Source organism: Nestor notabilis, unplaced genomic scaffold, assembly GCF_000696875.1.
Source record: "Nestor notabilis isolate BGI_N333 unplaced genomic scaffold, ASM69687v1 scaffold1509, whole genome shotgun sequence".
NCBI classification, from domain to species: Eukaryota; Metazoa; Chordata; class Aves; order Psittaciformes; family Psittacidae; genus Nestor; species Nestor notabilis.
In genome coordinates this window covers 54,990-71,248 of record NW_009943905.1, presented here as the reverse complement: position 1 = coordinate 71,248, position 16,259 = coordinate 54,990, and the positions used below count along the sequence as shown (strand labels likewise).

At 37.1% G+C, this 16,259-nt stretch overlaps 1 protein-coding gene across 1 annotated transcript in view; it reads right to left on the bottom strand.

Annotated features, from left to right (window-relative positions):
• Positions 1-16,259, bottom strand: part of LOC104411671 (triple functional domain protein-like) — a gene marked incomplete at its 5' end in the record, with an annotated part of 141,820 nt that overhangs the window by 71,768 nt on the left and 53,793 nt on the right. Inside the window, 8 exon segments of the mRNA XM_010022152.1 lie at positions 2,008-2,107; positions 2,713-2,855; positions 5,479-5,580; positions 8,631-8,821; positions 10,765-10,876; positions 13,092-13,184; positions 15,079-15,168; positions 15,619-15,688. Coding sequence (XP_010020454.1) covers positions 2,008-2,107; positions 2,713-2,855; positions 5,479-5,580; positions 8,631-8,821; positions 10,765-10,876; positions 13,092-13,184; positions 15,079-15,168; positions 15,619-15,688 — 901 coding nt within the window.

Below are 16,259 nucleotides of genomic sequence, written 5' to 3'. Positions count from 1 at the left end.
ACAGATAAGGAATCTTCTCCTCTTAACAAACCAGACCATGTAATAGAAACATTGAGCAAAGCTACTCTAATTCATGCTTTTAAAAAGTGCACAAACAGTAAATTCCTTCCTTGGACACACATTATATGTAGCACAAGTAAAATCAAGAGTGTCCCAGTTTTCAGTTTGTTTTTCTCGTTAAAGAAAAGTCTAACAAAAATTTTACACACTAATGTGAGAATTAGAAAATACTTCAATAACAACACTGTGCTCACTAACCAAATTTAAAACTTAATTTGTCAGGAAAATATTTAAAAGCGATCTCCATTCCTCCTTCTTTTAACTTATAGCTCCTGTCAAACAGGTTGTTGGTAAGACTCCTCCTCATGTCGGATTGGAAGACAATCCTGAGGGCATTTCACTTGGCCAGCTCTCTTAGCAATTCTCACATGAATCATGAAATATTACCATAAAGTGCAAGAGGAGACAATCCATGCTACTCCCCAGTAAACAGTACATCACCAACAAGTGAAGAGGGGCAATGGTTGTGCATGGCAGAGATGGATTGCATCATCTCCATTTCAATTTTAGCACAGTCCAGCCAGGCTGCGTACACACAGTTTGACGTCTCAGTCAATAATCAGGGAAATCAGAGAGAGCATTTCTTGCTTTGGAGTGAGATAAATTACCTAAACTCTTAAGAATGCATAAAAAATGAACTTAAAGGTTTTCTAGTATACACAGTGCAATTTTGGTAAGTCACTAGATAGCCAAGAAAATGCAAAGAATAAAACAGTAAAGAGTCATCAAAAGACTTTTTTCCTCTAAGGATAAACATATCCTTAGAAGAAGCCACCACCAAAACTACAGACCAACTTACTACAAATGCAAAAGGTCAAAACATAGGCTATTTTTGACAAATACAGGATCAGCCTTAAGCAACTTACACTTCGCTTCTGTCTTCCTCTTCTTTACACGGAAAAAAAAAGAAAAATCAAACCACAGAGTTCAAGTGACATGCAAAAATAGAGAGACTAACTCTATTTTGGATAATGATGGGAATGGTCAAAATATTACTCTGAGAACCTATTCAGTTAGCTGCCCTGTAATATACTGGTAATTTACCTGCATAGTTTGAATGTCTCATCAGAACAATTTTACCCAATAAGGTAATAGGCCAGAAATCCCTAACCACATTTTCAAGTAATTTGCTTCGCAGCTTATATGTTTTTATTAATTTTTCTTTTTGACAAACTTCTATTATCCATCTCTACCTCCCCCCAAGGTCCTATCACTTCTCATTTGTCAGAAACGTTTCTATTCCAAAGTCACACACATGTGCTTTATAAGAATTTTTACTTTTTTGATGCCTATCTCTTTCTTTCACCCATGATAAATGTTGGCTGTGTTATTCTTATGGGATAACCCAGCCAGAATCTATAGGCAGAGACGGAGGAAAGGAAACACTAGCACTAGTATCATATGATCGTGTTGTTGGTTACTCCCCCTTAACGCGGTGATTTCTACCATCTCTCATGCAGAAAGTGAACACTCTTACTCTCTAACCCATGAACACTGGATAGTACTTTTCCTTCACAAAAAAAAAACCAAACAAAAAACCGCATGGCAACTACCAACCTCAAGCTAATACAAACAGCAGATGATATGTTTTCAGAAAGGCTGAGACCCATATCAAGAAAAATACTGTGCGTAAGTATCATATTTTATGGAAAATAAAACTTTCTTTCTAAACTGGGTCAAATCTTTGAAAAAAACCAAACTGCAGAAGAGATGAGACCAAAGTGGTTTCAGTTTGGAACAAATATAACCCCTTCATGACCTATTAGATTTAAACAATCATCCCTGCTCCCGACTGAGATATTTTCTCTATTGCATACAGCTATTTTTAAGAGGTTGAATATTTCCATGCCTCTTCTCTGAAGGTACTAAGAACTTATCTTGGGCACTAACTCACACTAAGGGATGAATCACTTGCTCTCAGAACAGAGTAACACCTAAGAAACTTACCTTATCGCTGTCTAGGGTGTTCTGTGAGGTTCGTGAAGCAATTGAAATAGTATCAGGTTGGCTGCTACCATCTCCTTGACTGTCCAGGTCCTCGCCATCTCTGCAAATAATTCAGTTTTCATTACCATATTTGCACTGTGTTTGTAACATGTTGGTTACCTACTTGCAGCTCTAAAGAAGTGGCACCTAGACAGCGTGCCAACAGACACCAGCCAGCAAAACTAATTGATGCAAAAATCAAATATTCAGCACTGTTCTATGCTTTAAGAGAACAGATCCGTTTGCTCAGGGTCTACCTCATGTAGAATTAAGGCAACAACCAATAAGCCAGAACTATGGCAAGATACTTGCCTAGCCATTTACCAAAGCTAGCAAGCAGAACACTCAGTCACACATTTTAAGCTCCATAAAAGGAAACCAAGGACCTGAATTACACATGCAGAATTGTAAAATTCTAAAATGTACAGCTATCCTGTACAAATCCCTTCTGTAATGGCTGAATGTACATAAATCAGGTACTGTTCAGAGCAGAAATCTCAACAAATTCACCACTACAGGAGACTGGAAATTAATTACAAGATAAAGCTGGCCAAAACGACTCTTGCTTTTCTCCAACTCACCAGAAGTCATCAGAAATTCAACGCTACAGAGGAGAGAGTGCTGTTGTGTACTTAGAGGTCTCTAATTATTTCAAATACTACTTACCTTCTTCCTTTCTGTTTTGTTGTTGGTGCGGTTTTGGGGATGTGGATGGGCTCTTTCAATGCTCCTTTCAGATGAATGGTCCTTTCTTGTATCACTTCCCGGATGTGTTTGATCCAGTCCTGTTTATTCTCTATACTGGATGCCTTTGATATGCAAAAGAAACAAAACCCTCACAACGGACTATTAAAGCTGAGAAGATCCACACATACAGTCAAGCTAATAAACACAAAAAGGAAGGCATAAAGAATGACTTTGTAAGCCATTTCTGAAAACTTGAACAGAGAAAAGGAAATTCAAGCTAGTTGTCTTCTTTTTGAATCTCCAACACTACTATACACTTCTCAATATCATTAATATTGTTCATTTAAAAAATATTTTCATTTCGATTCAGATTCCTCTTTCATAATTTGAAGGCTAAAGCCCTGTATGTATCTCATGCGAGACAGGGTGGATCGACTTATTTAAAGATTTTTAGTAATAACAGATTGAACATTGGTAATTTTAACTCATGCTACATTTGAGGTCAATTATAACTTTATATAATAATCTACTAACACTGAAAGAAATAATCAACTTATACTGCAAGAGATACACTTTCACAACACATTTCATGTATTACTCCTTCCACTTGTGAAACATATCTGGAAGTAGAAAGCTAATTTAGAGATTGTATTTTAATAACTGCCTGCAACATATTGTCTGTATTTTTGAGATACCCTGGAAAAGACTTGTTATCCAGGTTCCCAATGCGTCATCTGATTATTTAATCCAGTTTAAACCTGCACCTGAAATACAATTAAATATAAACATCGCTGCGAATCCAGAGAGGGAAAAAATAAATTAAAACTTCCTACTTCTCTTAACTGCTGTCTCCTGAAATCATCGGCTTAATATGTGTTATAAATATTTAATAGACTATAAATATTTAATACACACAGATTCTAAAGGGATGGAGAAAGTTGCAGGAACAGATGAACAGTTCGGAAAAAGATCTTTTTTTCTTTTACAAACAAAAACATTTAGGAAAAGAAGCCAAACACAAAAGATGTGTTACATCTTCTATTTAGGTTTTCATGGAATTTACTTATGCAGCTAACGAGCTAAGGAAGCACTAGTTTCCAACCTTCAAAGCCAAACAAATAAAAAAAAAAAAACAAACCAAAAAAACCCCAACAAAATTGTTTTCATGTACCATATAAGTTATCTAAATATGCTATGCTCTAAGCAAAGAGGAGAACACAACACCTTAAAATGATCTTATGCAGAGAGCTGTTAAGTAAAACCCCTTTATACTACTCTACCCCGGGAGGATCATTTCAGGCAGCAAAGCATTGTCTGTGAAATCATGGGAGTATCAAGACTGAACAAATTGCATTATTCAGTGATGGTACATTTAGTTTCCTTGCACTCATTAACTGCTGCCAGAAAACTAATGTGAGCTCTTCTTAGCCTGTAATTCACTAGGAAAACATATAAATTTGAGTGGCTGTTTATTATATGGCATCATAGTGGCAGAAATATATGTGAAAGCATAAGTTTAATAGTAGATGTATTAACCTGTGTAACTTGCTCTAGGTGGCCCTGCCTTGGTAGGAAGGTTGGACTAGATGATCCCCAGAGGTCCCTTCCAACTCTAATGATTCTGTGATTCTGTGAAATGGGAAGATGAGCTTTTCTTCAGCTCAACACCGCTAAGAGACACAGTCATAGAATCATAGAATAGTTAGGGTTGGAAAGGACCTTAAGATCATCTAGTTCCAACCCCCCTGCCATGGGGAGGGACACCACACACTAAACCATGTCACCCAAGACTCAATTCAACACTGCCAGGGATGGAGCATTCACAACATCCTTGGGCAACCTGTTCCAGTACCTCACCACCCTCACAGTGAGCTTCTTCCTTATATCTAATATGAACTTCCCCTGTTTAAGTTTAAACCCATTACCCCTTGTCCTGTCGCTATAGTCCCTAATAAAGAGTCCCTTTCCAGCATCCTTGTAGGCTGGAGGATGCTTTGAGGTCTCCAGCCTCAAAGATATTGGATGGCTGCTATGAGGTCTCCATGCAGCTTCTCTTCTCCAGACTGAACATCCCCAGCTTTCTCAGCCTGTCTGTGAAATTACCTGTTAGCTGCTTACAGCTTTACAAAAAAGTTCTCCAATTGAAACAGTAGGTCTCAGGAGTCACAGGAAAAATGGATTTAGCTACTCTCCTAGCTAGGCAAGGAATACTACTGAACCTATACCTTCCCCAGACACATAATTTACGGGCATTACATACACACTCATCCAAAGACAAGTATCTTTGAAAACATCTGTAGCCCAGAGAAAGACATAAAATCTTTTGAAGTGTTTCAATTTCTGTGTAAAAATATGGAGCATGAAAAGCAGCATCACCAACAAGCGGCAATGGCTTGAGTTTGACATGTAACACTGATGCTGTGATTTGTCTGTGGCCTATCAGTTGCTCTGTCACCTAGTGGTTGCAGTATTCAAGCTATAGAAAGTCTATGGAATCAAACCTCTCCCAACTCTTACTAATGAATGTAAGTTTATTTAATCCTTTAGTAGATTACACAGATTCCCCTGTGCTGTCAAGCCATGAGTTACATATATACTACATCCTTTACACACAAAGAAAAAATTATCTGTCAGCAGCTGTCCCTCTTAAAGCAGGGTAAGTCATCACTTGGTGCCTTCCCAACAAGTATGAACAACCACTACAACACTTAATATACACTGTACAAGCACGTCTGCTAAAATTACCTTGAGAACGATTTTGTTGTCTGAAGTTGGTGTCCTTCCAACCCATAAAGCAAACTTGCAGGGATCTCCTTCTACATGTTCTGTGACACCCAGTTCAGAAGTCTGGAATTAGGAAAAGTTTGTTAGGATAACATGGCATTTTTTTCTCAGAAGCCACAAAGGGATGCTAATATTCTAAATAAATGAGATCTGCTGTTTAAAGAGATTTTTAAAGGCTTAAGTCTAACTCATGCTAGAGAGGATCCTTTATTCTGGGGGCAGTGGTGGGGTTTCTTCAAAAAAGGAAAAGCTGCAAGCTTTTTTCTGTAAGGCAATGATAAACAATAGCATTTATAATCTCAATACCAAATTGTTTATTTTACATTTTTTCCTTCACAATAAAAGCTTTATAACACTAAAGAAAAGTGCTTGGTAGAAAGTAAGTGTTGACTTCTCTTGTTGATTTCCAGGGAACACTCACAACATACTGATTTTAATGTTTTTTCTCAGCTAAGATAGGCTTAAGAATTCTCTTGATATCTTCTAAAACTCTGTTATTTTTTCTGCAAAAGGATCCTTTCCTAATGTGTTTCCTTCCCTCTGAAACAGATGAAATAATTCAGAAATGTAGTTTCCCTGGAGAATTTTGTGGAACAACTACATTAACAATCAGTCTTTAGGAATGTTCTAATGTCAGACCTTAATAGCTGATTATCATCCAAAATGTTTTGACTTTGCAACTGGAATAACATCTCAATCATGTGAATTGGCTTCCAGTTTAACAATTCATACAGACTCTGCTCCAAAAAAATTTTACAAACTAAGAAATAGAGCTCAAACTACAAGAATCCTCACTCCAAAAGACAGCTGCTAAGCTTCTTACATTACTGGAAGCTGTATTTTTTCCCATTGTATACATCATCACTAGCACATATACAGTTCATTTTAAGAGATGTTGGATACACAGTACCCAAGTAAAAATAATTTCTTTCTTTTATCACTTGTATGCCAACTTGGTTTGTTGTTGTTTTTTTTCTTTCCTAAAAAAATTCCCAACCCAACACATTACCCTTTCATCTTTGTCATCTCTTTCCACTAAAGAAGACTCTTCTTCACTGAAATACTTGAAAGCCTGTGATATGTTTTAAACCTGACTCACCAACAACTACTATGTGTGTTAAAGAGCCTGTAGAACACTTAAATCAACATTACATTATGTAATTCAAATAAAATACACCCTACTACACTTCCCAATATGAAGTCTGAATGGGCAAGATAGTATATTTTTTAACACTGTTTATTTTTTAAAGCCTAGTAAATACAGAAACCTTGATACACTTGTGAATATTATTAATTTTACAAGGAACAACTGAAATCTGTTATGAGTTACTGAATACACAGAATCATAAATGAAGACCCTGAACTGACAGTTACTGGTGACTGGGAAAATATTTGGGCAAAGTAAAACCTGCTTGCCTTGTTTCCATAGTCCTCCTTAGACATTTGCTTTTGGACACTTTCTCTCCTGTGAAAGGAGTTCGTTAATACATTCTTCTAATGCAAGTCTTGCCATCAAGTATCCTGTGCCGCGGAAACCATGATAGTCACCATGCCCAAAGTAAAGACAAGGACCACACCTTTGTAAAACCACCTTCTAGAGGTAGGAGACAGGGTAACGTGCAAACAGATCTTTGGCTCAAATCCACACACATGCTTTCAACACCCCAATGAATGCATTTTCTAAAGAGCAAGCTATAAGAATTGCTATGGGAGGAAGCTGCACTATAGGATATTTTGCCAAATAGGATGTGAAGGCAAAAAGAATGCTTGTATTTTAAACACAAGGCACAATGAGAGTCTTAAAGATTTCCAGCAGCTTCTCTAGGACCTGAAGCTATTACTACATTCCTGCCAGAGGAACTGACATGATAAGCTTAAAGGACTGATTTTTCAGCTCTGTCTCCTCTTCCACATAATGCTTTGGCAGCTGATACTACCCTCCAGTACTCTAGAAGGTTTTTGTATTTCAAGTTCTTGAGAGCACCAAAGAAAGGTGTGATCAACAAAACAGCTGCAGCTGTGTTACCTGCTAGCTACCTTACATCAGGAGGAAGATCAAGTGTTGGAAATGAAGTGGCAGAACATGCAAAGTAAGATATGGCAAAAAGAGATTTTTTGAACTAACCTGCTTTACCAGTTTGGACACGGAGGTGGGAAGGGGGAAAGAACGAAGGAAAAGGAGCTGAAGCAGGGAGAAAAGTCTCAGTATTTATACTGTCTAGACTTAAGTCATATATCCCAAGAGGATCGACAGAAGAACAACTCTTTTAGAGTGTGATTCTAAGAAGTAATTTCAAGTACTTCTTCTAAACTGTCTGGTAGAAAAGCTAATCTTGCCTCTAAGAGATGCTGAGCAAGCCATGGGAGACTGCCTTCTCACTTGGCTACCTAAATTTATGGAGTGTAAATGCTCCTCTCACCCAAGGCAACCAATGAGACAGGAAGGTAAAGGTATGAATTCCAGGGTCTCATTTTTAAAGCATAGATGCTAGAGATGAGGAAAGCAAGAGCAAATTCTTTTTTTTCTTAAATGGAAAAAAAACCCCAAAACATTTCCATCTTTACATCCTTTCAGTAGACCACAAGAGCTATCATTTTATTTACAAAACATTATTGCAAGACCACTAATCTCAGTAGACATTCTGGAATGGACTTTTCCATAACAAGTTCTTGCCTTTCCAGATCAGTATGTGTAGGACATGACCAAAACGGATCCTTAACACGACTACTACTACAACAGCGGTAGTAAACAACCAGGATGAAGGCAGCATGTCAATTCCCTCCGTCCTTCTGTTTTATACAAATAAGCAAATACAAATAGCAATTACACACACAATTAAAAGAAAATCAGTCCAGCCCAATCTTGATTTTCCTTTGACCTGACACACCAAGACTGATGTGTAGCCTCCAGTAATTGCATTTGGCCTACTCTTTCTCCTTAAAAGCATGACAAAGCAGCAAACATGATATTCAGTCTACACATTCCAAGGCTGTTCTTTCAGTGCACTGTAACAGTTGCTCAAGTTTTTCATTTACACTTAAATCATCTGAGCGTAGCCACAATATAATCTAGACAGTTTCACAAATATTATCACTTTTTTTCCCATACTTACAAACAATTTACTCTTGTAGATGTACTTGCTCCTTCCACTGGAGTCTTTTACTTCTTTACTGAAAACCAAGGACATCTCAAAAAGGAAAAGGTGCCTCTCTCGTCCCTTTCGAATTAGTGTTTTTGGGTCCCACACTTGGAAGGATTCTTGAAGGATGAGCTCTCCCTGAGATTCTATGTTTTCATCAAAGCCTAAAAACCCAGAGAGAAGAAAGTTTTCCCACGAAAAGTTGTTAATAGTAGGAAATTGAAAAGCACACCTTTTACTAAACAATGTGATTTTTTCCCCAAATACAGTTTGCAAAAGATGGGATTCTAAGGAAGCAATACTAAAAACAAGACTTAATTTCAACATTGCAATATACTAAATGTAACTGTAGCTCAAGTCTAGGTCTAAATTTAGAGATCCAACTGTTAAGAAGTTTATCAACTCTTCTGGCAGTATTTCACCAACAAATGACATATCTGTCTAATTCAGCTTCTGGTAACCTCTTCCATGATGAAAATGATTTAAACTTTCTGCCATTGTGGAAAGTGAGCAATTTGCAAGGACACAGGCAGCACATCAGGTTGTTCTGGCACTGGCAAGCTCCCAGATGCCACCTTTGCTGGTGGTACACCTTCCCTACCATGTATGCAATGAGCACACAAACATGTTCCAATAGGGGATGAAGAAAGATGGCACCTTGGAGCTGTTGCCATGCGATCAGCACTCCAGCATTAAACCACAATGGATTGCTTACCTTGAGACATAATGTAAAGATGAAGATTGAGAATATCAACATTTTTACTTTCATTATAGTGGTACAGTGTTCTCCCAGTTTAATACACAGCTTCATAGAGACCCAGGATAAAAGAAATTAGCCTCCCATACTCTTCTGAGCGTTATTAAACTGTTTTTTAAATAGATACTGCTTGCCAATATTCTCTGAACAGAAGAGCACCATCCTTCTTGAGAAAACAATAGTTCTCACTGTTCTAAACAGGGCAACAGTATGGACAGCAGCAGAGACGAGTTGCCTCAGGATTTGAACTCAAAATCCTCCAGAGACATAAAGAGGAAATGTGCTCACTCACTATATTTGTCTACCATGGGACAACTCAAAAATACATTCATGATTTCTTAGAAAACTATGTTATGTAAAAGACTAGGATATTCTCCAGTCACATTCCCAGTGTTAAAAAATTATTATCAAATCTGGTCAGCATCTATACTACACCATCTCCTAGACAAAGTATTTGGAACTGATCCTTGCAAACTGACCAACATTGCTTAAAATCAGGGAAAAGAGGTTATTTTGAACATTCACTTGATCATGGATCACACGTCAAACCAAGATCAGTTTTATAGTAACTTTCACAATACTGGGAATTCCACTATAAGCTCCATTTTACTACTAGAAGGTAGACAGGAAGAAAAGGAATATTGACTAAAAGCATCTGTAAGTCTTTATTCAGCAACTGCAAGGTAAGGTAGCTCTGCTTGTATCTAAAAAAACTTAAATGTCAAAGAAAAACATTTTTATTACTAAATGTATGATGGCACCATCATACATGATAATGTGCCAATTACAAAACAGATTTTGGCAGTAAGCTGTTCCAAGCACATAGAAGCAATTACATCCAACCTTCACTGTCTGCCATGAACATGATTATGCTGTTCTGGCTAAGGTTCAGGCTAAATTGGCTTACGCTGACATTTTACTGCCAGAAGATACATTTCATTTCAACCAGAAGTCTATTATGGAATAGGCAGTGAACAGATGTGAAAACGACAAACTTCTTGGAGACAATTATTTGATACATAAATCAGTAAAATCCCCTCTAATACACTTAAGCGCCTCTCATAAGGAAGCCAAGGATACACACATTTTAGGTGAGTGGAAAACTTTGTTAGCCTATATATTTTCAAAATCTGCAGTGGCAGAGCTATAGAACGGGATAAAAGAACTTTTTAAAAAGTAACAGTTGTCTATCATAAATAAGTTTGCATTTTACATTCCTCCAAATACAAACCCCAAAGCTAAGAAAATATTCGCATTCATGAGATCTTCAGCATACGGTAATATAGGAAGTTACTAAACAAAGTTAATCTACAGCACACAATTGAATTAGAAAGCCAGTTTGAATCCCACCTTCCAGCATGCTGAGGTGCATGGCATCATTGGCTCGCTTTGGCACACTAAGCATCACCTCCAGGCCATCCTTAATCTCACCTTTACCTTCTTCACAGCACGTGAGCAGCTCCTGAAAAAGATGAGCAGATGTGAGTACTCATTATCATGTGTTTCTACATGAATACAATAGTCAACCAAATAATACTTCTAATAAGCAAAGAATCATTTTTGGCCTGTACAATCTTTTTGAATGTCTTACTCTGCCAGTGACATGACAGCATACTTAGTCTTTACCATGATCCATTCTTCAAGGAGCAGCCTAAGGTTTCAGTTAACCACATCTAATTTAAATAAGATCATCTGCTTAAAAAAAAAAAAAAAAAAAAAATCTTTAAAAGTTGCAATAAGAACAACATTTTTCCTGCTAAGCACAGACATCAGATGCAGTACTACATGGAGGCCCAGAACAATGCAGCTGCCAAGTTGTGAAGATGGTGGAAAGCAGGACAGCACAAAAGGACCCCTGCCTCCCATGGCAGTCTTTGCTCCACTGCACCAAAAACGTGTTCTATACTACTGCCGATAAGAGGATTTACACTGTTTCAAGTATTCCATGAATGACACTATTCTGTGTTCGCACCATTGAAAGCATCCTACAGAAGAAATATTTGAATACAAAGAAATATTAAATAATGGACAGAAGTTAAAAGAATGGAATATGCTGAAGCACTGTAGTGGAATTCGGGTCGATGCAGTTCCCTGTCCATTCAATGTCCCATAGGTATTAACATAACAGCACCTGAGCTGATATTCAAATTTCCTCACATCCTTTGAGCATCTGAACAGTATCAAGATAAAATGTAACTTATGGAACCAAAAGGGCATATTGTGTTCCTTCTACTATTCAAAAGGTCCACTTAATTCATCCCCTCAGGTTAAAATCCTTTTTCCTTTTTAAAGAAAAAGCCAGGTGATTCCTACTATTATCAGCATTACACTATTTTTATTTAACTGCCAATACTGCCATCACAGCAAAACACTACATCATCACATCTAAATTTTGCATGAGAACTCCACAGAAAAGTAAGTGTAATTAAATATCCCCCAGGAGGCACAGAAGGCAAGCAGCTTCAATGATGTTTGGAAAAATAAGCAGAACTTCTAGAAAAGTAAAATGTTTCAGCTATCCTTCAAGTTTTGGACTCTCCATCCTCCTATGTTTTACATGGCTTCTTATTGGGGGGGGGGGAAAAAAAAAAACCAGAAAAAGGAAAAAGAAAACCCAGCCACCACCGCATAAATCCGTTTTACTACGCAGCAAAGCCATCTGGTTCTGCAAACACTGGTAAAACAGACCTATTCCATCACTTTGATAATGTAGTGGCTAAGGTGTATTTAGTTTTAAAAAAATATTTGTTGGAATCAATATCCAAAATCCAAATATTTCTGAAACAGCACTGCCTAGAATATTTCTGTAAGTTATAACTCAATCGAGTTGCACCTTTTTGCAAAGGGAGAACAGACAATATGTTTCAGTCGAAAATGACAGACTTTTTTCTATCCAACACTACCTGAAATAGCTGCAATGTTTTTCAGAAATTTTAAAAACAATCATCCATGGCAGTTCTCAAGTAAAAATGGGAGAGACAGATCAGTTACAGTGCTTTTTTAGGTAGCTCTTACAAAACAAGCAATGCTACCTAAGAGAGGCCCAGCACAGTTCAAAAACACTGCTGCTCAGTCAACAAGACATTTGTCCACTGACTGAAAGCTCAGATTACAGGTTTACAAAAGTTTTGTTTATTTTAACAGCTACTACTTGATAATTCCAGGCAATGTTACAAGTAAGAACTATTTGTGCAACAGCTCTACAGTAATCAGTGTATATATATATATACACACACACATATATATACATATATATATTTTATAGGTATTTTTTAGTATAGGGTTTTATATGTAAATAAATTCTATATGTTTTATATTACTTAATACCATAAACATAGCTGATGGCTTGCCAGAATCTGTTGCAGAAACCATTACAAAAATGCACCTGTCTATATGGCCATAAATTACTTTTTTCTCTGGAAATGCAAATTATGTTTTCTAAGTACACATTAGTAGACAGGTATCTTTTTTGATTTACAGGAATCTGTAAAAAAAGTAATTTTTGATGCCTTCTTTCATTTTCAGTCGTCTCCTAAGAAGCATTGCAGCAATATTTGAGGCTGCTCAGGATGCTGGAGTCTGAGAGAGCAGTGTAAAACAACCCTCATGATTTCAGCAAGAGTCTTCCCTTCTTAAGAGCAGCAGAATCAGATGAAGAACTCTGAAGTAATACTGACCTTCAAAAGGAGCTGGTATTTTGTTATCCTCTGGACAGGTTTGATAAGGTAAGAGGAGATAGAGTTGGCCAGTCCATGCCTTTGTTGTATCTCCTACGTGAAAAAAAGCAAACATTTGGAGACTGTGAGCACCAACACTCAAATATAGACTGCTTTGAGGGCTATAATGCAGTAACATACATGAACTAGAAGGAGACAAAAAAGAAAAAAAAAAAAAAAAAGACAGGATGACAAGATATTCCAGCCACAGCAAACAGTTGTGTTGTGCATCTGCCTGCTCACTTTGTACAAACAAAAGATTATTACCTCCAAGGGTACCTGTGAAGCATTTTAATAAACCTAAATACATGCAGCAATGCCTTTTTTCTTTTTAAATTAAAATCTCTATTTCTTTTGTTACTATCAAGAGAGAAAAGAAAACAAATTTTAGTGCTCCTGGGAACAGCCAGGATTACCACAAGAAGGCTGCAGTGGAGGTTTCTTAGGCATCACCTGCTAGTTTAAGTGTTGTCATAGAAAGCATTTTCCCCCACAAGAGGGAGCACGAAGTAACATTTTCTAACTAAAGGAAAGAGGTTACCAAACACTTAAAAAGAAAACAGCCACTTAGAAACAAAAAAAGAATGACCTCCACAAGGCTAAAGGAGGAAAACAGAATTACATGATAATTAGATAGTAGAATTATAGATATGAAGTATTGATCATGGTTGACATTCCAAGCTTCAATGTTTGCCACTTAACACAATATCCGATATATTTTAACCACACAATTTCAAACAGCAAGTTATGGACCACTGTGTGCTTTCAAACCATGATTACAGTATCTGAAATTCCCAAGATGGGATACACATGGCATTTTCACATGGCCCGGTGGTGGTACTGATGGAAGCTCTTGAAGTAACCTTTGCACAGAATTAGGTCTTCACACTTCTAATCCACTTTAGGTGGATTAGCGGATGAAGAGCTCTGGACACACTGGAAAACAGAGGGATCCAAGGGTGCTCCTTTGGAGATGGTCACAAGAACTTATTTCTAACACAGTTTTATCAGAGCCCTTTGTGATTTTTTGAAATAGTATTTACTAATTTTAGTTTGAATTTTTTTTTTCATATCTGCCTGACTTTCTGTAACTTCTTCAGACACTGAAAGTTTAATGGAGGCATCACAAAAAAGGTTTACCTTACAATGTTTAGAATCCCCATCTCCTCAGTGATAGACTTTTGAAATTAATCTCAAGAACTTCAGGGATTTTTTTGTTTGGTTATTTTTTATTATGTCCTTCCATCTACTCCTCGAAATAATTCTAAACAAAATTTGTGGTGTCACTACACAGCTAGTGGGCTCAGCACAGTGGAGAAGGAAACAAAAATGGAGCACTCTGACTGAATAATCTGTAAATACACATGCCAACAAAACTTATTCAGTGTGGCCCAAATTCCTCCCTAAAACCTTTAACAGCTGCTACAATTTGGTCCCTTCTTAAGCGGAGTACTACATGTAGACCAAGTAACCTTGGGACTGAATAAGCAAGGTGGGTGGTTTAGCAGCTCTGAACAATGTCAGTCAACTGAATTACCACTATATAACCATTACATTTTAGAGGTGCTTCAAGAATTTAACAAATATTTCAATCTTTATCACATACAATGCAAACTAAGCACATCGAAGTGCTAAGATTTGCAGAATGTGCTTGTGAGAGCTGAAGATTCATGTCTCAGTTGTTGCTGCCAGAATGTGTTTCCCATTCTGAACTGCTCTAATATGTGACAGCAACCTTTTACACTGGATTTGACAGCTTTATGAGACCAACTGAGCAGTATCACGTAACCATGTGAGATGGAAGATTGATTTTCTTAAGCTGACACTAAATTGCAGCATTAGTACCCGGTAACTTGCATTTTCTTGAGAAATTAGGCACTCAGCACAACTGCAAGTACATGATTCAAACTGCCAAGGCACACTTTTAAGATGGGCACAACGTACTTACATCAAAGTATGCTCCTGCATGTTCTAATATCAGCTGGGTAGAATCTGGTTTATTTTTACAGTAAGTAACGTACATTTGGAATTTGTCTGCCTGCAGAACAAAATGCAAATTTACACAGGTTATCAGAGAGCGTAATGTCTGTTTTTACAGTTATCAGAGAGCATATCTTCTCTCTTAAGAAACTGAGCTATACAAGATTATTCTCTCATCTGAGCTGGCAGCATCAGGCAAGTAAGACTGAAAACAATTGCAATGTGTGCCAAAGTAGATTATTCATAACTAAGACAAAGATACTAAAGCAAACATGAATTCAGGATTAAGCAACTTGCATAAACTTGAAGAGCATCTAAGCATTGGCATCTGACAGCAGTGCCTTAATTTCCCCCTCCACCCAGTTAAACACATTTTTACTCAAACTTGAAGGAAAGGGTACTTTTACAAATTTTACAAATTAAAAAGGGACCCGAGAGTAAGAATATATCCCTTCATGCTTCCTATTATCTCCCTTGTTACTTCTAAATCTAAGTCTGACTTCATTACCCAAGTCACGAAGCAGTGTCCAACATCTTCTGGTAACTGCTCATATTTTTCCAGCTCCTTGAGGAATATACTATGGGTAGAAAAGAAACAGATAGCACAAGGCATATGAAATATTTTCATTAGAGCAGCTGATATTGATCTATTTTCCGTGCATAAATGCAGTTGGAAAACTTGCTGTAATTCTTATCAACAGCGCGAGTTAAAGAAATAAAGACAACAGGAATGGATAAAAAAGTGTAATAACAGAACTAATATAAAATGTAAATCAATAAGAATTCTGATGTGAAGATCAGAAACTGATCCAGCAGACATGCAGTTAAAACATAAGAGTACACAAAAATTTAATAACTGCTGGTTTTGTCCATCAAGAAGTTTCCTACTGTTTCAGTTTAAAAAGAAGTTTAGCTTTTATCTCAAGAGAAAAAGGAGGTGACTTGCTTTTTGGATGCTCTAGTTAACACCGAGCATACAAAGGACTGTAAGATCAGGTTAGCATACAAAGGACTATAAGATCAGGTTCTGGAATATGCTAAGAATATTTTATTACTTAGAAGAATCATAACCCAACACAAAGACTAATGAAAGAGGGAAGATTCAAAGCAAGATTTCTGTACACAGATCTGCCTAGGAACCACTCCACT